At 45.7% G+C, this 25,355-nt stretch overlaps 1 protein-coding gene across 2 annotated transcripts in view; it reads left to right on the top strand.

The window, feature by feature from the left end:
* The window catches only part of LOC134910195 (alcohol dehydrogenase 1-like), a 177,551-nt gene that overhangs the window by 70,411 nt on the left and 81,785 nt on the right, over positions 1–25,355 (top strand). For both annotated transcript variants that reach the window (XM_063917968.1, XM_063917962.1), the window contains exon 3: positions 16,153–16,294. In XM_063917968.1, coding sequence (XP_063774038.1) covers positions 16,153–16,294 — 142 coding nt within the window. The remainder of the gene's footprint in view (positions 1–16,152; positions 16,295–25,355) is intronic.

The raw sequence follows: 25,355 nt of genomic DNA, 5'->3' as shown, positions 1-25,355 counted from the left end.
ATTAGCAGCAGACACAGTACAGTGCGGTAGTTCACGGCTGTGGCTACCTCTGTGTCGGCACTCGGCAGCCCGTCCATAATTGTATATACCACCTAACCGTGTTTTTTTTTTCTTTCTTTATACATACATACTAGTTACGAGTATACTATCTCTTTATCAACCAGTCTATATATTAGCAGCAGACACAGTACAGTGCGGTAGTTCACGGCTGTGGCTACCTCTGTGTCGGCACTCGGCAGCCCGTCCATAATTGTATATACCACCTAACCGTGTTTTTTTTTTCTTTCTTTATACATACATACTAGTTACGAGTATACTATCTCTTTATCAACCAGTCTATATATTAGCAGCAGACACAGTACAGTGCGGTAGTTCACGGCTGTGGCTACCTCTGTGTCGGCACTCGGCAGCCCGTCCATAATTGTATATACCACCTAACCGTGGTTTTTTTTTCTTTCTTTATACATACATACTAGTTACGAGTATACTATCTCTTTATCAACCAGTCTATATATTAGCAGCAGACACAGTACAGTGCGGTAGTTCACGGCTGTGGCTACCTCTGTGTCGGCACTCGGCAGCCCGTCCATAATTGTATATACCACCTAACCGTGGTTTTTTTTTCTTTCTTTATACATACATACTAGTTACGAGTATACTATCTCTTTATCAACCAGTCTATATATTAGCAGCAGACACAGTACAGTGCGGTAGTTCACGGCTGTGGCTACCTCTGTGTCGGCACTCGGCAGCCCGTCCATAATTGTATATACCACCTAACCGTGGTTTTTTTTTCTTTCTTTATACATACATACTAGTTACGAGTATACTATCTCTTTATCAACCAGTCTATATATTAGCAGCAGACACAGTACAGTGCGGTAGTTCACGGCTGTGGCTACCTCTGTGTCGGCACTCGGCAGCCCGTCCATAATTGTATATACCACCTAACCGTGGTTTTTTTTCTTTCTTTATACATACATACTAGTTACGAGTATACTATCTCTTTATCAACCAGTCTATATATTAGCAGCAGACACAGTACAGTGCGGTAGTTCACGGCTGTGGCTACCTCTGTGTCGGCACTCGGCAGCCCGTCCATAATTGTATATACCACCTAACCGTGGTTTTTTTTCTTTCTTTATACATACATACTAGTTACGAGTATACTATCTCTTTATCAACCAGTCTATATATTAGCAGCAGACACAGTACAGTGCGGTAGTTCACGGCTGTGGCTACCTCTGTGTCGGCACTCGGCAGCCCGTCCATAATTGTATATACCACCTAACCGTGTTTTTTTTTTCTTTCTTTATACATACATACTAGTTACGAGTATACTATCTCTTTATCAACCAGTCTATATATTAGCAGCAGACACAGTACAGTGCGGTAGTTCACGGCTGTGGCTACCTCTGTGTCGGCACTCGGCAGCCCGTCCATAATTGTATATACCACCTAACCGTGTTTTTTTTTCTTTCTTTATACATACATACTAGTTACGAGTATACTATCTCTTTATCAACCAGTCTATATATTAGCAGCAGACACAGTACAGTGCGGTAGTTCACGGCTGTGGCTACCTCTGTGTCGGCACTCGGCAGCCCGTCCATAATTGTATATACCACCTAACCGTGTTTTTTTTTTCTTTCTTTATACATACATACTAGTTACGAGTATACTATCTCTATCAACCAGTCTATATATTAGCAGCAGACACAGTACAGTGCGGTAGTTCACGGCTGTGGCTACCTCTGTGTCGGCACTCGGCAGCCCGTCCATAATTGTATATACCACCTAACCGTGTTTTTTTTTTCTTTCTTTATACATACATACTAGTTACGAGTATACTATCTCTTTATCAACCAGTCTATATATTAGCAGCAGACACAGTACAGTGCGGTAGTTCACGGCTGTGGCTACCTCTGTGTCGGCACTCGGCAGCCCGTCCATAATTGTATATACCACCTAACCGTGGTTTTTTTTTCTTTCTTTATACATACATACTAGTTACGAGTATACTATCTCTTTATCAACCAGTCTATATATTAGCAGCAGACACAGTACAGTGCGGTAGTTCACGGCTGTGGCTACCTCTGTGTCGGCACTCGGCAGCCCGTCCATAATTGTATATACCACCTAACCGTGGTTTTTTTTTCTTTCTTTATACATACATACTAGTTACGAGTATACTATCTCTTTATCAACCAGTCTATATATTAGCAGCAGACACAGTACAGTGCGGTAGTTCACGGCTGTGGCTACCTCTGTGTCGGCACTCGGCAGCCCGTCCATAATTGTATACTAGTATCCAATCCATCCATCTCCATTGTTTACCTGAGGTGCCTTTTAGTTGTGCCTATTAAAATATGGAGAACAAAAATGTTGAGGTTCCAAAATTAGGGAAAGATCAAGATCCACTTCCACCTCGTGCTGAAGCTGCTGCCACTAGTCATGGCCGAGACGATGAAATGCCAGCAACGTCGTCTGCCAAGGCCGATGCCCAATGGCATAGTACAGAGCATGTCAAAACCAAAACACCAAATATCAGTAAAAAAAGGACTCCAAAACCTAAAATAAAATTGTCGGAGGAGAAGCGTAAACTTGCCAATATGCCATTTACCACACGGAGTGGCAAGGAACGGCTGAGGCCCTGGCCTATGTTCATGGCTAGTGGTTCAGCTTCACATGAGGATGGAAGCACTCAGCCTCTCGCTAGAAAACTGAAAAGACTCAAGCTGGCAAAAGCACCGCAAAGAACTGTGCGTTCTTTGAAATCCCAAATCCACAAGGAGAGTCCAATTGTGTCGGTTGCGATGCCTGACCTTCCCAACACTGGACGTGAAGAGCATGCGCCTTCCACCATTTGCACGCCCCCTGCAAGTGCTGGAAGGAGCACCCGCAGTCCAGTTCCTGATAGTCAGATTGAAGATGTCAGTGTTGAAGTACACCAGGATGAGGAGGATATGGGTGTTGCTGGCGCTGGGGAGGAAATTGACCAGGAGGATTCTGATGGTGAGGTGGTTTGTTTAAGTCAGGCACCCGGGGAGACACCTGTTGTCCGTGGGAGGAATATGGCCGTTGACATGCCAGGTGAAAATACCAAAAAAATCAGCTCTTCGGTGTGGAGGTATTTCACCAGAAATGCGGACAACAGGTGTCAAGCCGTGTGTTCCCTTTGTCAAGCTGTAATAAGTAGGGGTAAGGACGTTAACCACCTCGGAACATCCTCCCTTATACGTCACCTGCAGCGCATTCATAATAAGTCAGTGACAAGTTCAAAAACTTTGGGTGACAGCGGAAGCAGTCCACTGACCAGTAAATCCCTTCCTCTTGTAACCAAGCTCACGCAAACCACCCCACCAACTCCCTCAGTGTCAATTTCCTCCTTCCCCAGGAATGCCAATAGTCCTGCAGGCCATGTCACTGGCAATTCTGACGAGTCCTCTCCTGCCTGGGATTCCTCCGATGCATCCTTGCGTGTAACGCCTACTGCTGCTGGCGCTGCTGTTGTTGCCGCTGGGAGTCGATGGTCATCCCAGAGGGGAAGTCGTAAGCCCACTTGTACTACTTCCAGTAAACAATTGACTGTTCAACAGTCCTTTGCGAGGAAGATGAAATATCACAGCAGTCATCCTACTGCAAAGCGGATAACTGAGGCCTTGGCATCCTGGGTGGTGAGAAACGTGGTTCCGGTATCCATCATTACTGCAGAGCCAACTAGAGACTTGTTGGAGGTACTGTGTCCCCGGTACCAAATACCATCTAGGTTCCATTTCTCTAGGCAGGCGATACCGAAAATGTACACAGACCTCAGAAAAAGAGTCACCAGTGTCCTAAAAAATGCAGCTGTACCCAATGTCCACTTAACCACGGACATGTGGACAAGTGGAGCTTGGCAGGGTCAGGACTATATGACTGTGACAGCCCACTGGGTAGATGTATGGACTCCCGCCGCAAGAACAGCAGCGGCGGCACCAGTAGCAGCATCTCGCAAACGCCAACTCTTTCCTAGGCAGGCTACGCTTTGTATCACCGCTTTCCAGAATACGCACACAGCTGAAAACCTCTTACGGCAACTGAGGAAGATCATCGCGGAATGGCTTACCCCAATTGGACTCTCCTGTGGATTTGTGGCATCGGACAACGCCAGCAATATTGTGTGTGCATTAAATCTGGGCCAATTCCAGCACGTCCCATGTTTTGCACATACCTTGAATTTGGTGGTGCAGAATTTTTTAAAAAACGACAGGGGCGTGCAAGAGATGCTGTCGGTGGCCAGAAGAATTGCGGGACACTTTCGGCGTACAGGCACCACGTACAGAAAACTGGAGCACCACCAAAAACTACTGAACCTGCCCTGCCATCATCTGAAGCAAGAAGTGGTAACGAGGTGGAATTCAACCCTCTATATGCTTCAGAGGTTGGAGGAGCAGCAAAAGGCCATTCAAGCCTATACAATTGAGCACGATATAGTAGGTGGAATGCACCTGTCTCAAGTGCAGTGGAGAATGATTTCAACGTTGTGCAAGGTTCTGATGCCCTTTGAACTTGCCACACGTGAAGTCAGTTCAGACACTGCCAGCCTGAGTCAGGTCATTCCCCTCATCAGGCTTTTGCAGAAGAAGCTGGAGGCATTGAAGAAGGAGCTAACACGGAGCGATTCCGCTAGGCATGTGGGACTTGTGGATGCAGCCCTTAATTCGCTTAACAAGGATTCACGGGTGGTCAATCTGTTGAAATCAGAGCACTACATTTTGGCCACCGTGCTCGATCCTAGATTTAAAGCCTACCTTGGATCTCTCTTTCCGGCAGACACAGGTCTGCTGGGGTTGAAAGACCTGCTGGTGACAAAATTGTCAAGTCAAGCGGAACGCGACCTGTCAACATCTCCTCCTTCACATTCTCCCGCAACTGGGGGTGCGAGGAAAAGGCTCAGAATTCCGAGCCCACCCGCTGGCGGTGATGCAGGGCAGTCTGGAGCGACTGCTGATGCTGACATCTGGTCCGGACTGAAGGACCTGACAACGATTACGGACATGTCGTCTACTGTCACTGCATATGATTCTCTCAACATTGATAGAATGGTGGAGGATTATATGAGTGACCGCATCCAAGTAGGCACGTCACACAGTCCGTACTTATACTGGCAGGAAAAAGAGGCAATTTGGAGGCCCTTGCACAAACTGGCTTTATTCTACCTAAGTTGCCCTCCCACAAGTGTGTACTCCGAAAGAGTGTTTAGTGCCGCCGCTCACCTTGTCAGCAATCGGCGTACGAGGTTACATCCAGAAAATGTGGAGAAGATGATGTTCATTAAAATGAATTATAATCAATTCCTCCGCGGAGACATTGACCAGCAGCAATTGCCTCCACAAAGTACACAGGGAGCTGAGATGGTGGATTCCAGTGGGGACGAATTGATAATCTGTGAGGAGGGGGATGTACACGGTGATATATCGGAGGGTGAAGATGAGGTGGACATCTTGCCTCTGTAGAGCCAGTTTGTGCAAGGAGAGATTAATTGCTTCTTTTTTGGGGGGGGTCCAAACCAACCCGTCATATCAGTCACAGTCGTGTGGCAGACCCTGTCACTGAAATGATGGGTTGGTTAAAGTGTGCATGTCCTGTTTTGTTTATACAACATAAGGGTGGGTGGGAGGGCCCAAGGACAATTCCATCTTGCACCTCTTTTTTCTTTTCTTTTTCTTTGCATCATGTGCTGATTGGGGAGGGTTTTTTGGAAGGGACATCCTGCGTGACACTGCAGTGCCACTCCTAGATGGGCCCGGTGTTTGTGTCGGCCACTAGGGTCGCTAATCTTACTCACACAGTCAGCTACCTCATTGCGCCTCTTTTTTTCTTTGCGTCATGTGCTGTTTGGGGAGGGTTTTTTGGAAGGGACATCCTGCGTGACACTGCAGTGCCACTCCTAGATGGGCCCGGTGTTTGTGTCGGCCACTAGGGTCGCTAATCTTACTCACACAGTCAGCTACCTCATTGCGCCTCTTTTTTTCTTTGCGTCATGTGCTGTTTGGGGAGGGTTTTTTGGAAGGGCCATCCTGCGTGACACTGCAGTGCCACTCCTAGATGGGCCCGGTGTTTGTGTCGGCCACTAGGGTCGCTAATCTTACTCACACAGCTACCTCATTGCGCCTCTTTTTTTCTTTGCGTCATGTGCTGTTTGGGGAGGGTTTTTTGGAAGGGCCATCCTGCGTGACACTGCAGTGCCACTCCTAGATGGGCCCGGTGTTTGTGTCGGCCACTAGGGTCGCTAATCTTACTCACACAGCTACCTCATTGCGCCTCTTTTTTTCTTTGCGTCATGTGCTGTTTGGGGAGGGTTTTTTGGAAGGGACATCCTGCGTGACACTGCAGTGCCACTCCTAGATGGGCCCGGTGTTTGTGTCGGCCACTAGGGTCGCTTATCTTACTCACACAGCGACCTTGGTGCAAATTTTAGGACTAAAAATAATATTGTGAGGTGTGAGGTATTCAGAATAGACTGAAAATGAGTGTAAATTATGGTTTTTGAGGTTAATAATACTTTGGGATCAAAATGACCCCCAAATTCTATGATTTAAGCTGTTTTTTAGTGTTTTTGGAAAAAAACACCCGAATCCAAAACACACCCGAATCTGACAAAAAAAATTCGGTGAGGTTTTGCCAAAACGCGTTCGAACCCAAAACACGGCCGCGGAACCGAACCCAAAACCAAAACACAAAACCCGAAAAATTTCAGGCGCTCATCTCTACTTAAAAGTAGAGATGAGCGCCTGAAATTTTTCGGGTTTTGTGTTTTGGTTTTGGGTTCGGTTCCGCGGCCGTGTTTTGGGTTCGACCGCGTTTTGGCAAAACCTCACCGAATTTTTTTTGTCGGATTCGGGTGTGTTTTGGATTCGGGTGTTTTTTTTAAAAAACACTAAAAAACAGCTTAAATCATAGAATTTGGGGGTCATTTTGATCCCATATTATTATTAACCTCAAAAACCATAATTTCCACTCATTTTCAGTCTATTCTGAATACCTCACACCTCACAATATTATTTTTAGTCCTAAAATTTGCACCAAGGTCGCTGGATGACTAAGCTAAGCGACACTAGTGGCCGACACAAACACCTGGCCCATCTAGGAGTGGCACTGCAGTGTCACGCAGGATGTCCCTTCCAAAAAACCCTCCCCAATCAGCACATGACGCAAAGAAAAAAAGAGGCGCAATGAGGTAGCTGACTGTGTGAGTAAGATAAGCGACCCTAGTGGCCGACACAAACACCGGGCCCATTTAGGAGTGGCACTGCAGTGTCACGCAGGATGTCCCTTCCAAAAAACCCTCCCCAATCAGCACATGACGCAAAGAAAAAAAGAGGCGCAATGAGGTAGCTGACTGTGTGAGTAAGATTAGCGACCCTAGTGGCCGACACAAACACCGGGCCCATTTAGGAGTGGCACTGCAGTGTCACGCAGGATGTCCCTTCCAAAAAAACCTCCCCAATCAGCACATGATGCAAAGAAAAAAAGAGGCGCAATGAGGTAGCTGACTGTGTGAGTAAGATTAGCGACCCTAGTGGCCGACACAAACACCGGGCCCATTTAGGAGTGGCACTGCAGTGTCACGCAGGATGTCCCTTCCAAAAAACCCTCCCCAATCAGCACATGACGCAAAGAAAAAAAGAGGCGCAATGAGGTAGCTGACTGTGTGAGTAAGATTAGCGACCCTAGTGGCCGACACAAACACCGGGCCCATTTAGGAGTGGCACTGCAGTGTCACGCAGGATGTCCCTTCCAAAAAACCCTCCCCAATCAGCACATGACGCAAAGAAAAAAAGAGGCGCAATGAGGTAGCTGACTGTGTGAGTAAGATTAGCGACCCTAGTGGCCGACACAAACACCGGGCCCATTTAGGAGTGGCACTGCAGTGTCACGCAGGATGTCCCTTCCAAAAAACCCTCCCCAATCAGCACATGACGCAAAGAAAAAAAGAGGCGCAATGAGGTAGCTGACTGTGTGAGTAAGATTAGCGACCCTAGTGGCCGACACAAACACCGGGCCCATTTAGGAGTGGCACTGCAGTGTCACGCAGGATGTCCCTTCCAAAAAACCCTCCCCAATCAGCACATGACGCAAAGAAAAAAAGAGGCGCAATGAGGTAGCTGACTGTGTGAGTAAGATTAGCGACCCTAGTGGCCGACACAAACACCGGGCCCATTTAGGAGTGGCACTGCAGTGTCACGCAGGATGTCCCTTCCAAAAAACCCTCCCCAAACAGCACATGACGCAAAGAAAAATAAAAGAAAAAAGAGGTGCAAGATGGAATTGTCCTTGGGCCCTCCCACCCACCCTTATGTTGTATAAACAAAACAGGACATGCACACTTTAACCAACCCATCATTTCAGTGACAGGGTCTGCCACACGACTGTGACTGATATGACGGGTTGGTTTGGACCCCCCCCCCAAAAAGAAGCAATTAATCTCTCCTTGCACAAACTGGCTCTACAGAGGCAAGATGTCCACCTCATCATCACCCTCCGATATATCACCGTGTACATCCCCCTCCTCACAGATTATCAATTCGTCCCCACTGGAATCCACCATCTCAGCTCCCTGTGTACTTTGTGGAGGCAATTGCTGCTGGTCAATGTCTCCGCGGAGGAATTGATTATAATTCATTTTAATGAACATCATCTTCTCCACATTTTCTGGATGTAACCTCGTACGCCGATTGCTGACAAGGTGAGCGGCGGCACTAAACACTCTATCGGAGTACACACTTGTGGGAGGGCAACTTAGGTAGAATAAAGCCAGTTTGTGCAATGGCCTCCAAATTGCCTCTTTTTCCTGCCAGTATAAGTATGGACTGTGTGACGTGCCTACTTGGATGCTGTCACTCATATAATCCTCCACCATTCTTTCAATGGTGAGAGAATCATATGCAGTGACAGTAGGCGACATGTCCGTAATCGTTGTCAGGTCCTTCAGTCCGGACCAGATGTCAGCATCAGCAGTCGCTCCAGACTGCCCTGCATCACCGCCAGCGGGTGGGCTCGGAATTCTGAGCCTTTTCCTCGCACCCCCAGTTGCGGGAGAATGTGAAGGAGGAGATGTTGACAGGTCGCGTTCCGCTTGACTTGACAATTTTCTCACCAGCAGGTCTTTCAACCCCAGCAGACTTGTGTCTGCCGGAAAGAGAGATCCAAGATAGGCTTTAAATCTAGGATCGAGCACGGTGGCCAAAATGTAGTGCTCTGATTTCAACAGATTGACCACCCGTGAATCCTTGTTAAGCGAATTAAGGGCTCCATCCACAAGTCCCACATGCCTAGCGGAATCGCTCCGTGTTAGCTCCTCCTTCAATGTCTCCAGCTTCTTCTGCAAAAGCCTGATGAGGGGAATGACCTGACTCAGGCTGGCAGTGTCTGAACTGACTTCACGTGTGGCAAGTTCAAAGGGCATCAGAACCTTGCACAACGTTGAAATCATTCTCCACTGCGCTTGAGACAGGTGCATTCCACCTCCTATATCGTGCTCAATTGTATAGGCTTGAATGGCCTTTTGCTGCTCCTCCAACCTCTGAAGCATATAGAGGGTTGAATTCCACCTCGTTACCACTTCTTGCTTCAGATGATGGCAGGGCAGGTTCAGTAGTTTTTGGTGGTGCTCCAGTCTTCTGTACGTGGTGCCTGTACGCCGAAAGTGTCCCGCAATTTTTCTGGCCACCGACAGCATCTCTTGCACGCCCCTGTCGTTTTTTAAATAATTCTGCACCACCAAATTCAAGGTATGTGCAAAACATGGGACGTGCTGGAATTTGCCCATATTTAATGCACACACAATATTGCTGGCGTTGTCCGATGCCACAAATCCACAGGAGAGTCCAATTGGGGTAAGCCATTCCACGATGATCTTCCTCAGTTGCCGTAAGAGGTTTTCAGCTGTGTGCGTATTCTGGAAACCGGTGATACAAAGCGTAGCCTGCCTAGGAAAGAGTTGGCGTTTGCGAGATGCTGCTACTGGTGCCGCCGCTGCTGTTCTTGCGGCGGGAGTCCATACATCTACCCAGTGGGCTGTCACAGTCATATAGTCCTGACCCTGCCCTGCTCCACTTGTCCACATGTCCGTGGTTAAGTGCACATTGGGTACAACTGCATTTTTTAGGACACTGGTGAGTCTTTTTCTGAGGTCCGTGTACATTCTCGGTATCGCCTGCCTAGAGAAGTGGAACCTAGATGGTATTTGGTAACGGGGGCACACTGCCTCAATAAATTGTCTAGTTCCCTGTGAACTAACGGCGGATACCGGACGCACGTCTAACACCAACATAGTTGTCAAGGCCTCAGTTATCCGCTTTGCAGCAGGATGACTGCTGTGATATTTCATCTTCCTCGCAAAGGACTGTTGAACAGTCAATTGCTTACTGGAAGTAGTACAAGTGGGCTTACGACTTCCCCTCTGGGATGACCATCGACTCCCAGCAGCAACAACAGCAGCGCCAGCAGCAGTAGGCGTTACACGCAAGGATGCATCGGAGGAATCCCAGGCAGGAGAGGACTCGTCAGAATTGCCAGTGACATTGCCTGCAGGACTATTGGCATTCCTGGGGAAGGAGGAAATTGACACTGAGGGAGTTGGTGGGGTGGTTTGCGTGAGCTTGGTTACAAGAGGAAGGGATTTACTGGTCAGTGGACTGCTTCCGCTGTCACCCAAAGTTTTTGAACTTGTCACTGACTTATTATGAATGCGCTGCAGGTGACGTATAAGGGAGGATGTTCCGAGGTGGTTAACGTCCTTACCCCTACTTATTACAGCTTGACAAAGGGAACACACGGCTTGACACCTGTTGTCCGCATTTCTGTTGAAATAGTTCCACACCGAAGAGCTGATTTTATTGGTATTTTCACCAGGCATGTCAACGGCCATATTCCTCCCACGGACAACAGGTGTCTCCCCGGGTGCCTGACTTAAACAAACCACCTCACCATCAGAATCCTCCTGGTCAATTTCCTCCCCAGCGCCAGCAACACCCATATCCTCCTCATCCTGGTGTACTTCAACACTGACATCTTCAATCTGACTATCAGGAACTGGACTGCGGGTGCTCCTTCCAGCACTTGCAGGGGGCGTGCAAATGGTGGAAGGCGCATGCTCTTCACGTCCAGTGTTGGGAAGGTCAGGCATCGCAACCGACACAATTGGACTCTCCTTGTGGATTTGGGATTTCGAAGAACGCACAGTTCTTTGCGGTGCTACTGCTTTTGCCAGCTTGAGTCTTTTCATTTTTCTAGCGAGAGGCTGAGTGCCTCCATCCTCATGTGAAGCTGAACCACTAGCCATGAACATAGGCCAGGGCCTCAGCCGTTCCTTGCCACTCCGTGTGGTAAATGGCATATTGGCAAGTTTACGCTTCTCCTCCGACAATTTTATTTTAGGTTTTGGAGTCCTTTTTTTACTGATATTTGGTGTTTTGGATTTGACATGCTCTGTACTATGACATTGGGCATCGGCCTTGGCAGACGACGTTGCTGGCATTTCATCGTCTCGGCCATGACTAGTGGCAGCAGCTTCAGCACAAGGTGGAAGTGGATCTTGATCTTTCCCTAATTTTGGAACCTCAACATTTTTGTTCTCCATATTTTAATAGGCACAACTAAAAGGCACCTCAGGTAAACAATGGAGATGGATGGATACTAGTATACAATTATGGACGGACTGCCGAGTGCCGACACAGAGGTAGCTACAGCCGTGAACTACCGTACTGTGTCTGCTGCTAATATAGACTGGTTGATAAAGAGATGTCGTAGTATGTATGTATGAAGAAGAAAGAAAAAAAAACCACGGTTAGGTGGTATACAATTATGGACGGACTGCCGAGTGCCGACACAGAGGTAGCCACAGCCGTGAACTACCGTACTGTACTGTGTCTGCTGCTAATATAGACTGGTTGATAAAGAGATGTAGTAGTATGTATGTATGAAGAAGAAAGAAAAAAAAACCACGGGTAGGTGGTATACAATTATGGACGGACTGCCGAGTGCCGACACAGAGGTAGCCACAGCCGTGAACTACCGTACTGTACTGTGTCTGCTGCTAATATAGACTGGTTGATAAAGAGATGTCGTAGTATGTATGTATGAAGAAGAAAGAAAAAAAAACCACGGTTAGGTGGTATACAATTATGGACGGACTGCCGAGTGCCGACACAGAGGTAGCCACAGCCGTGAACTACCGTACTGTACTGTGTCTGCTGCTAATATAGACTGGTTGATAAAGAGATGTCGTAGTATGTATGTATAAAGAAGAAAGAAAAAAAAACCACGGTTAGGTGGTATACAATTATGGACGGACTGCCGAGTGCCGACACAGAGGTAGCCACAGCCGTGAACTACCGTACTGTACTGTGTCTGCTGCTAATATAGACTGGTTGATAAAGAGATGTCGTAGTATGTATGTATGAAGAAGAAAGAAAAAAAAACCACGGTTAGGTGGTATACAATTATGGACGGACTGCCGAGTGCCGACACAGAGGTAGCCACAGCCGTGAACTACCGTACTGTACTGTGTCTGCTGCTAATATAGACTGGTTGATAAAGAGATGTCGTAGTATGTATGTATAAAGAAGAAAGAAAAAAAAAACCACGGTTAGGTGGTATACAATTATGGACGGACTGCCGAGTGCCGACACAGAGGTAGCCACAGCCGTGAACTACCGTACTGTACTGTGTCTGCTGCTAATATAGACTGGTTGATAAAGAGATGTCGTAGTATGTATGTATAAAGAAGAAAGAAAAAAAAACCACGGTTAGGTGGTATACAATTATGGACGGACTGCCGAGTGCCGACACAGAGGTAGCCACAGCCGTGAACTACCGTACTGTACTGTGTCTGCTGCTAATATAGACTGGTTGATAAAGAGATGTCGTAGTATGTATGTATGAAGAAGAAAGAAAAAAAAACCACGGTTAGGTGGTATACAATTATGGACGGACTGCCGAGTGCCGACACAGAGGTAGCCACAGCCGTGAACTACCGTACTGTACTGTGTCTGCTGCTAATATAGACTGGTTGATAAAGAGATGTCGTAGTATGTATGTATAAAGAAGAAAGAAAAAAAAACCACGGTTAGGTGGTATACAATTATGGACGGACTGCCGAGTGCCGACACAGAGGTAGCCACAGCCGTGAACTACCGTACTGTACTGTGTCTGCTGCTAATATAGACTGGTTGATAAAGAGATGTCGTAGTATGTATGTATGAAGAAGAAAGAAAAAAAAACCACGGTTAGGTGGTATACAATTATGGACGGACTGCCGAGTGCCGACACAGAGGTAGCCACAGCCGTGAACTACCGTACTGTACTGTGTCTGCTGCTAATATAGACTGGTTGATAAAGAGATGTCGTAGTATGTATGTATAAAGAAGAAAGAAAAAAAAACCACGGTTAGGTGGTATACAATTATGGACGGACTGCCGAGTGCCGACACAGAGGTAGCCACAGCCGTGAACTACCGTACTGTGTCTGCTGCGACTGGATGATAAATAATGATATAAAAAATATATATATATCACTACTGCAGCCGGACAGGTATATATATTATATAATGACGGACCTGCTGGACACTGTCTGTCAGCAGAATGAGTTTTTTATAGAATAAAAAAAAAAACACCACACAAGTGAAGTCACACGACGAGTGTTTAACTTTTTCAGGCAATCACAATATAGTATACTACTAACTATACTGGTGGTCAGTGTGGTCAGGTCACTGGTCAGTCACACTGGCAGTGGCACTCCTGCAGCAAAAGTGTGCACTGTTTAATTTTAATATAATATGTACTCCTGGCTCCTGCTATAACCTATAACTGGCACTGCAGTGCTCCCCAGTCTCCCCCACAATTATAAGCTGTGTGAGCTGAGCACAGTCAGATATATAATATATACATAGATGATGCAGCACACTGGGCTGAGCAGTGCACACAGATATGGTATGTGACTGTCTTGTACTCCTGGCTCCTGCTATAACCTATAACTGGCACTGCAGTGCTCCCCAGTCTCCCCCACAATTATAAGCTGTGTGAGCTGAGCACAGTCAGATATATAATATATACATAGATGATGCAGGCATGCAGCACACTGGGCTGAGCAGTGCACACAGATATGGTATGTGACTGAGTCACTGTGTGTACCGTTTTTTTCAGGCAGAGAACGGATATATTAAATAAAACAACTGCACTGCTGGTGGTCACTGTGGTCAGTCACTAAACTCTGCACTCTCTTCTACAGTATCAGCCTCAGGTCAATCTCTCTCTCTCTCTCTCCTAATCTAAATGGAGAGGACGCCAGCCACGTCCTCTCCCTATCAATCTCAATGCACGTGTGAAAATGGCGGCGACGCGCGGCTCCTTATATAGAATCCGAGTCTCGCGAGAATCCGACAGCGTCATGATGACGTTCGGGCGCGCTCGGGTTAACCGAGCAAGGCGGGAAGATCCGAGTCGCTCGGACCCGTGAAAAAAAACATGAAGTTCGTGCGGGTTCGGATTCAGAGAAACCGAACCCGCTCATCTCTACTTAAAAGTGAATGATTTTCCAATATGATGTCAGGGAAAGTTAAAAAGACACGCTTTATTTTTAAAAAATCCACCATTAAAAATCAAACCGTACTTTCATTATCCAGTACATGAATATATATCTTCTTTCTCGTACACAGCAGCAATCAGAAACATTGGGTTTGGCAGTTAGGTTCTGGGATGGATGGATGTTCCCAGGTGGGAGCTCACCAAATCCGCTGGACGCCGATGTCTAATGCGGGGGCTTTCTATTCGGGAATTGCGTTACCCGTGAATCGTAACCGTTCCCTCCGATGGCTGTCCTCCGGCTGTGAACCTCCCGGCGCTGCACGCGCCTTCGACCGCTCTGCTCTCCTCCCGTTACGGAATGCTTTCTGCTTTCTCCCGGATAGTGACCACGTCCGCCTGCTGCCGCCAGCAGGAGGGAACGGTTACGATTCACGGGTAACGCAATTCCCGAATAGAAAGCCCCCGCATTAGACATCGGCGTCCAGCGGATTTGGTTAGCTCCCACCTGGGAATATCCATCCATCCCAGAACCTAACTGCCAAACCCAATGTTTCTGATTGCTGCTGTGTACGAGAAAGAAGATATATATTCATGTACTGGATAATGAAAGTACGGTTTGATTTTTAATGGTGGATTTTTTAAAAATAAAGCGTGTCTTTTTAACTTTCCCTGACATCATATTGGAAAATCATTCACTTTTAAGTGGACATATAACAGATTATTATTTGAACAACCTGGTATACACTGGAGAAATAATACCATTCAAATATACCAGAGTATAATTGCCCTTTTTTTTGGATCAGATATATGAATAATTTATATTGATTTGGAAATCCTGGTATCCTTTAGAGACTGGTTTTAAGAACAGCGCTGTGAAAGTCTTTTTTTGTTCTGGTGACAGTAGCCAAAGGGAGTCTGAGGGCGGGTTTAGAAGGAAAGTGAAGCCTAATGCTGTTATCGTTGTACAAGCCATAGCAACTTTTCACATATACCCCTTTCACATCGCACAAATAACCCGGTATCGACACGGCATATTGCCGCGTCGACCCGGGTCAGTGTGCGATGTGAAAGGTCCTTGGTCATTTTAGCGGGTCGCCTGACCCGGTAATTCAACCCGGTAAAAAAGAAGGGTTTTACCCGGGTTGATTACCGGGTCAGGTGCGGTGTGAATGGGAGCCGTGTCGATGCGACACGGTTCCCAATCACAGCATAGGGAGAGGCGGCGCAGGAGATGAGCTCATCTCCCGGCGCCGCCTCCACCCCCGCCCCTGCTGCTGCTGCTCCCTCCGCTGTTATGGCAACCAACCCGGTATATTGCCGGGTCGGAAAGCCAGCAGCGGAGCGCAAATGCCGGATCCCACCCGGTAAGTACACGTTTGTCTTACCGGGTAGGATCCGGCATTTGCGGTCTGAAAGAAGCAATACAGTATTGGACACATTGTAATAGGAATATTGAAATAAAATAATTGATTTCTTGCTGTCTAACACTATTTCAGCATATGGCACAATATCTTTAAATGCAAGTTAATATGTTACTTGAATTCCAAACAATGTTAAATTAAAATTTTATACATTTCTGCAGATTGTGGCCACTGGAATTTGCCGATCAGATGAACATGTTATAAGTGGGGCACTGGGTAACATGAAATTCCCGGTAATATTAGGCCATGAAGCTGCAGGGATTGTGGAAAGTGTAGGAGAAGGCGTAACTGACCTTAAACCAGGTAAGACTATTGTTACCAAATGCATAGAACAGAATCTTATTATTATGGTTATTATTATTATTATTATTTATACAGAACATTAAATGACAAACTCTGATGGTCAGAACTAACAAGAGAAAAGAGAGACTCTTAGTTGGGGCACACTTAGAAGAAAGAATAAAAAATAACTTTTAATTCAAATTTTTAAAAACATACAAAGTAGCACTCCATCAGTCAAAATTAATTGAATAAAAATTCAGCTTTAGAATATGTGTCATAAGCAAATTACACACACACACACACACACACACACACACATATATATATATATATATATATAGTATCTGTACCTTCCACACCTGTGGCTCAGGTGTATCTGGCAAAGGACAAAAGGCGGCACTCCAAGGTCTTGAAAAAACTTTTATATGCAAAGCATAGTGCAAAACAGGGCAATAAAGTGCAAAAAATAGAAAAACATGGAAGTCTTACGACGTTTCAAGGCATCAAGCCTTTTCCTCAGGTAAAGATACCCATGTACAGTGTAGTGTGCAGAAGGAAAGAACCAGGTTCTTTCCTTCTGCACACTACACTGTACATGGGTATCTTTACCTGAGGAAAAGGCTTGATGCCTTGAAACGTCGTAAGACTTCCATGTTTTTCTATTTTTTGCACTTTATTGCCCTGTTTTGCACTATGCTTTGCATATAAAAGTTTTTTCAAGACCTTGGAGTGCCGCCTTTTGTCCTTTGCCAGATACACCTGAGCCACAGGTGGGGAAGGTACAGATACTGCATTATCTTTAGGAGGGCACCCAGGCATCTCTATTGCTGCACAGAGTGCCGGATGTGTATATTTGTATATATATATATATATATATATATATATATATATCCATAGAAAGGGGAAGCACTCACCAGACTTCATAAAACGTAGATCCTTTATTTCAAAGCATGGGGTAAACAAGCTACATCCACGTTTCGGTCCTGTCCAGGACCTTTGTCAAGATGGACAGGACCGAAACGTCGATGTAGCTTGTTTACCCCATGCTTTGAAATAAAGGATCTACGTTTTATGAAGTCTGGTGAGTGCATCCCCTTTGTATGGTCATACTGGAACTATAACCTGTTGGTTGTTTTTCACCGGAATGCACCCCAGCATGAAATTTGCTGATGTGAGTGTGGACCATATGGATTGGTTATATATATATATATATATATATATATATATATATAAAATAAACCTTTTTCACGCGCATCAGGGAGTAGCACCTCATGGTAGGACCCCTGTTAGTTGGAACAGTAAAAATGTAGATAAATGGACACCAGAGGGCGTTAAATTGTCAAAGGCAATTGTCCATAATAAAGTCCATAGTTTATTAAAAAGACAATTTGTCCAAGTGTGTTCTTATAGGACTTGATTGGTATCCCCACCTGGGGTATATGTTGAGGTTTTCAGATCAATGCTTGATTATACTCAGCCAAATGTTTTTCCTGAAAGATACCCTCACACCAAAAAATATAGACACCCAAGATATGGCACAAAGCCTTGAATTAATAAAACATCTAATGTTTATTTATAACATCCAACATAAACATATGGTATACTGTAAAACAATTTTCAGATTATATACAAGGTGTGTTTTTGGAACCAATGATACACTGGGACAGTGGTGGGGACTCCCCAATGTAGACAAGGTATCCTAATCACCTTTCCAACCCTACGCATTTCGTCCTTTAGCAGGACTTCCTCAGGGGTAAGATCTAAATGTAGCTATGATTCCCACCAAAATAGGCTGTAATGGTATTGCCAAAAAGGGAAAGTTGAATAACTTCACTGGCCAGAAGGATTTTTAAATAAAGTACACAATCCCAATAATGTGGTTATTAGAAAAATGGGGAAATTGCAATTCCCATTCAAACCCACTGGTCAAACACATCTCAGGAGATCAGGAGGCACATATACATGTGTAAACCCGCAGTGATCCTATCGCCTAAGTGTCTGCAGTGGAGACTAGCTGCACAATGTCTTAATCAGCATCCGATTCCTCACCCCCATCAGTGTGTACATCCTCTTCTTCACAGACTATAACTATATCCCTGCTGGAATCCACCATCACAGGTCCCTATGTACTTTTGCAGGTAATTGCTGGTAAATCTCTTCCTTGTGGAATTTGCAATTAATTTTGATGAACATCATATTTTCCACATTTTTGGGAAGTAACCTTCTACACCGATTGCTGACAAGGTTCCCGGCTGCGATAAAAACTCTTTCTGAGTACACACTGGATGGTGGGCAACTTAAGTAAAACAAAGCCAGTTTGTGCCAGGGCCTCCAAATTGCCTCTTTTTCCTGCCACTATTGAAACAGACAGTCTGACATGCTTATTTGGATGCTATCACTGAAATAGCCGTCAACCATTGTATCAATGGTGACAGCATCATATGCAGTGACAGTATACATGTCAGTATTGTAAGCAGCTCCTTCAGTCCGGACCAGATGTCACAACTTGTTCCTCACTGATCTGCATCACCGCCAGTGGGTCTCTTAGGAAAATTGAGTTTTCTACTTACAGCCACAGTTGCCAGAGAAAATGAAGGAGATGTTGCAGTGTCACGTTCCGCTTAAACTGACAATTTTCTGACAAACAGCTCTTTGCATCTCTGCAGGTTTGTGGCCATTGGAAAGAAAGACACAATGTATGACTTAAACCTAGGCTCAAGTACGTTGCCAAAATATAGTGATCTGATTCAAGAGATTGACAACCCTTGAAACCTGGCAAAGCAAATAAAGGGCTTCATCTACAAGTTTGACATAAAGATGTGTGGCATCCCAGGAGAGACCTTGCTGACAAGCTGGATATCAAGCTGGCGGCTGAGTGGAGGAAAACAAGGAAAGTGAAGGGGGTGGTGGACTACAAAAAGTGTTAGCTAACAGAAAAAAGAGTCCATGGTGGAGAGATGTGAAGCAGACAGCAGAGAAAGTTACATGATGTGTGAAAGCATGATATACAGTACAGTAGGAGACAAGAAAGAAAGGCAAGCAGCAAATGGGAAAGACAGTATCCAGAGGGACAAACTGCATTAAAGAGGTGGCTGAGACTTGTTGTGCCCAGGGCAGTCGAGAGCTGGGCTGGGCCCAGGTACTTTCAAGGGGCATGTCCTAATAACAGGAGGTGTGGTCATGTACCCTTAGAAAAAAATACTGAAAAAAAATTGTATTTTAAGCACCTCCATGGCCACCCTGCATCCCAGTACACAGCAGCGTGTGCTGGGCTGAGGAGAAGAGCTGCAACTGCTGCTGCCAGGTAAGAGGGAGGGGGCCAGGGCCCCATCTGAGCCCTCACTGGGCCCCTCCATCAGACCTGGGCCTGGGTAATTTGTATCTTCTCCCCCCCTCTCTCGGCGGAACCACTGGTTGTGCCACAGCCAGACCAAGCATTCCAGTGGAAATGAAAGCTCCAAGTCATCCCAGATTGCCCTGAAGAAGGAGAAGCCTGATACATTCACTGATTTGGTGAGAGACACCCATTTCTTTTAGGCTTTCACCAGCCTGTGCTAGACATTGTCTGTAATACATATATAAGTGCTGCAACTATACTATTGAAATACAGAGCTTATTGTCTTATTCATCCTATCTTATGAACATGGTCTGACTCCATTTCCAGTCCTGGGACAAAGATATTTATTACCCTGTTTTTTACCCTGAGGAATGCTCAATGCTTAATTATACAGAGAGCAACGTTGCACTGTCACCAGATGGACAATTTATAAAATCACATGGACTGGTGTTAAACATAAAGATGACATTGTGTTCTGGACTATTCATCTATTTAAGTTTAATTAAACCAAACCATACTGAGAGTGTATGTGACTATATTATTCCATGCTTAAGTAGACATGATTACAAACTGCTAGGTAGAACTATGGCCCTCATTCCGAGTTGATCGCTCGCTAGCTGCTTTTAGCAGCAATGCAAACGCTAGGCCGCCGCCATCTGTGAGTGTATCTTAGCTTAGCAGAAGTGCGAACGAAAGATTAGCAGAATTGCTCGAAAATCTTTTCCTGCAGTTTCTGAGTAGCTCCAGACCTACTCCTAGATTGCGATCACTGCAGACTGGTTCCTGATTTGACGTCACAAACACTCACTGCGTCGGCCAGTCACTCCCCCGTTTCCCCTGCCAGTCCTGCGTTTTAGCCGGACATGCCTGCATTTTTTCGCACACTTCCGGAAAATGGTCTGTTTCCGCTCAGAAACACCCACTTCCTGTCAATCAGACACTGATCAGCAGAGCGACTGAAAAGCGTTGCACACCCGTGTAAATTTGCTTAGTTTTGAGTGAAAGTACTTGGCGCGTGCACCCTGCGGCCCATACGCATGCGCAGAACAGCCGGTTTTTAGCCTGATCGCTATGCTGCGAAAAACGGCAGCGAGCGATCAACTCGGAATGAGGGCCAAAATCCCTTTTAATACTGAAGATATTAGAGTAGCTCCACTATTGTGAGGACATTGGAAAGCGCAAAGTGAGACGTAAACTTTTTGTTTGTATGTCTACATTGGTTGATAGAGTTTGGTGACTCCAAACTGTGTGCTTCTCTGCAGCTTACAACTGTCAGCGCCATTTTGTGTTGTATTTTTGTTGTTTAGAGTCATAGGTATTACCTAGAGATGAGCGGGTTCGGTTTCTTTGAATCCGAACCCGCACGAACTTCACTTTTTTTTCCACGGGTCCGAGCGACTCGGATCTTCCCGCCTTGCTCGGTTAACCCGAGCGCGCCCGAACGTCATCATGACGCTGTCGGATTCTCGCGAGGCTCGGATTCTATCGCGAGACTCGGATTCTATATAAGGAGCCGCGCGTCGCCGCCATTTTCACTCGTGCATTGAGATTGATAGGGAGAGGACGTGTCTGGCGTCCTCTCCATTAGAATAGAGATAGATAGATTAGATAGAGAGAGATTGTGCAGAGTCGCAGACAGAGTTAGTTTACCACAGTCAGTGACCAGTGCAGTTGCTAGTTAACTTTTATTTAATATAATATATCCGTTCACTTCTCTCTGCTATATCCGTTCTCTGCCTGAAAAAAAAAACGATACACAGCACAGTCAGTCACACAGTGTGACTCAGTCTGTGTGCACTCAGCTCAGCCCAGTGTGCTGCACAGTCATCAATGTATAAATTAAAAGCTTATAATTAATTGTGGGGGAGACTGGGGAGCACTGCAGGTTGTTAGCAGGAGCCAGGAGTACAATTATATTAATTAACAGTGCACACTTTTGCTGCAGGAGTGGTGACCAGTGCCTGACCACCAGTATAGTATTGTTGTATACTACTAATATCTCTTTAAATATCAACCAGTCTATATTAGCAGCAGACACAGTACAGTGCGGTAGTTCACGGCTGTGGCTACCTCTGTGTCGGCACACGGCAGGCAGTCCGTCCGACCAGAATTGTATTATTTATTATTATATACCTACCACCTAACCGTGGTTTTTTTTTCATTCTTTATACCGTCATAGTGTCATCCTAATTGTTACGAGTATACTACTATCTCTTTATCAACCAGTGTACAGTGCGGTAGTTCACGGCTGTGGCTACCTCTGTGTCGGCACACGGCAGGCAGTCCGTCCGACCAGAATTGTATTATTTATTATTATATACCTACCACCTAACCGTGGTTTTTTTTTCATTCTTTATACCGTCATAGTGTCATCCTAATTGTTACGAGTATACTACTATCTCTTTATCAACCAGTGTACAGTGCGGTAGTTCACGGCTGTGGCTACCTCTGTGTCGGCACACGGCAGGCAGTCCGTCCGACCAGAATTGTATTATTTATTATTATATACCTACCACCTAACCGTGGTTTTTTTTTCATTCTTTATACCGTCATAGTGTCATCCTAATTGTTACGAGTATACTACTATCTCTTTATCAACCAGTGTACAGTGCGGTAGTTCACGGCTGTGGCTACCTCTGTGTCGGCACACGGCAGGCAGTCCGTCCGACCAGAATTGTATTATTTATTATTATATACCTACCACCTAACCGTGGTTTTTTTTTCATTCTTTATACCGTCATAGTGTCATCCTAATTGTTACGAGTATACTACTATCTCTTTATCAACCAGTGTACAGTGCGGTAGTTCACGGCTGTGGCTACCTCTGTGTCGGCACACGGCAGGCAGTCCGTCCGACCAGAATTGTATTATTTATTATTATATACCTACCACCTAACCGTGGTTTTTTTTTCATTCTTTATACCGTCATAGTGTCATCCTAATTGTTACGAGTATACTACTATCTCTTTATCAACCAGTGTACAGTGCGGTAGTTCACGGCTGTGGCTACCTCTGTGTCGGCAGTCGGCAGGCAGTCCGTCCATCCATAATTGTATTATTATTATAATATATACCACCTAACCGTGGTTTTTTTTTCATTCTTTATACCGTCATAGTGTCATACTAGTTGTTACGAGTATACTACTATCTCTTTATCAACCAGTGTACAGTGCGGTAGTTCACGGCTGTGGCTACCTCTGTGTCGGCAGTCGGCAGGCAGTCCGTCCATCCATAATTGTATTATTATTATAATATATACCACCTAACTGTGGTTTTTTTTGCATTCTTTATACCGTCGTCATAGTGTCATACTAGTTGTTACGAGTATACTACTATCTCTTTATCAACCAGTGTACAGTGTGGTAGTTCACGGCTGTGGCTACCTCTGTGTCGGCAGTCGGCAGGCAGTCCGTCCATCCATAATTGTATTATTATTATAATATATACCACCTAACCGTGGTTTTTTTTTCATTCTTTATACCGTCGTCATAGTGTCATACTAGTTGTTACGAGTATACTACTATCTCTTTATCAACCAGTGTACAGTGCGGTAGTTCACGGCTGTGGCTACCTCTGTGTCGGCAGTCGGCAGGCAGTCCGTCCATCCATAATTGTATTATTATTATAATATATACCACCTAACCGTGGTTTTTTTTTCATTCTTTATACCGTCGTCATAGTGTCATACTAGTTGTTACGAGTATACTACTATCTCTTTATCAACCAGTGTACAGTGCGGTAGTTCACGGCTGTGGCTACCTCTGTGTCGGCAGTCGGCAGGCAGTCCGTCCATCCATAATTGTATTATTATTATAATATATACCACCTAACCGTGGTTTTTTTTTCATTCTTTATACCGTCGTCATAGTGTCATACTAGTTGTTACGGGTATACTACTATCTCTTTATCAACCAGTGTACAGTGCGGTAGTTCACGGCTGTGGCTACCTCTGTGTCGGCAGTCGGCAGGCAGTCCGTCCATCCATAATTGTATTATTATTATAATATATACCACCTAACCGTGGTTTTTTTATACCACCTAACCGTGGCAGTCCGTCCATAATTGTATACTAGTATCCAATCCATCCATCTCCATTGTTTACCTGAGGTGCCTTTTAGTTCTGCCTATAAAATATGGAGAACAAAAAAGTTGAGGTTCCAAAATTAGGGAAAGATCAAGATCCACTTCCACCTCGTGCTGAAGCTGCTGCCACTAGTCATGGCCGAGACGATGAAATGCCAGCAACGTCGTCTGCCAAGGCCGATGCCCAATGTCATAGTACAGAGCATGTCAAATCCAAAACACCAAATATCAGAAAAAAAAGGACTCCAAAACCTAAAATAAAATTGTCGGAGGAGAAGCGTAAACTTGCCAATATGCCATTTACCACACGGAGTGGCAAGGAACGGCTGAGGCCCTGGCCTATGTTCATGGCTAGTGGTTCAGCTTCACATGAGGATGGAAGCACTCAGCCTCTCGCTAGAAAACTGAAAAGACTCAAGCTGGCAAAAGCACCGCAAAGAACTGTGCGTTCTTTGAAATCCCAAATCCACAAGGAGAGTCCAATTGTGTCGTTTGCGATGCCTGACCTTCCCAACACTGGACGTGAAGAGCATGCGCCTTCCACTATTTGCATGCCCCCTGCAAGTGCTGGAAGGAGCACCCGCAGTCCAGTTCCTGATAGTCAGATTGAAGATGTCAGTGTTGAAGTACACCAGGATGAGGAGGATATGGGTGTTGCTGGCGCTGGGGAGGAAATTGACCAGGAGGATTCTGATGGTGAGGTGGTTTGTTTAAGTCAGGCACCCGGGGAGACACCTGTTGTCCGTGGGAGGAATATGGCCGTTGACATGCCAGGTGAAAATACCAAAAAAATCAGCTCTTCGGTGTGGAGGTATTTCACCAGAAATGCGGACAACAGGTGTCAAGCCGTGTGTTGCCTTTGTCAAGCTGTAATAAGTAGGGGTAAGGACGTTAACCACCTCGGAACATCCTCCCTTATACGTCACCTGCAGCGCATTCATAATAAGTCAGTGACAAGTTCAAAAACTTTGGGTGACAGCGGAAGCAGTCCACTGACCAGTAAATCCCTTCCTCTTGTAACCAAGCTCACGCAAACCACCCCACCAACTCCCTCAGTGTCAATTTCCTCCTTCCCCAGGAATGCCAATAGTCCTGCAGGCCATGTCACTGGCAAGTCTGACGAGTCCTCTCCTGCCTGGGATTCCTCCGATGCATCCTTGCGTGTAACGCCTACTGCTGCTGGCGCTGCTGTTGTTGCCGCTGGGAGTCGATGGTCATCCCAGAGGGGAAGTCGTAAGCCCACTTGTACTACTTCCAGTAAGCAATTGACTGTTCAACAGTCCTTTGCGAGGAAGATGAAATATCACAGCAGTCATCCTACTGCAAAGCGGATAACTGAGTCCTTGACAACTATGTTGGTGTTAGACGTGCGTCCGGTATCCGCCGTTAGTTCACAGGGAACTAGACAATTTATTGAGGCAGTGTGCCCCCGTTACCAAATACCATCTAGGTTCCACTTCTCTAGGCAGGCGATACCGAGAATGTACACGGACGTCAGAAAAAGACTCACCAGTCTCCTAAAAAATGCAGTTGTACCCAATGTCCACTTAACCACGGACATGTGGACAAGTGGAGCAGGGCAGGGTCAGGACTATATGACTGTGACAGCCCACTGGGTAGATGTATGGACTCCCGCCGCAAGAACAGCAGCGGCGGCACCAG

Source organism: Pseudophryne corroboree, chromosome 1, assembly GCF_028390025.1.
Source record: "Pseudophryne corroboree isolate aPseCor3 chromosome 1, aPseCor3.hap2, whole genome shotgun sequence".
Lineage (NCBI taxonomy): Eukaryota > Metazoa > Chordata > Amphibia > Anura > Myobatrachidae > Pseudophryne > Pseudophryne corroboree.
The sequence above is the reverse complement of the archived record's forward strand: the minus strand, read 5'-3'. Positions and strand labels throughout refer to the sequence as shown.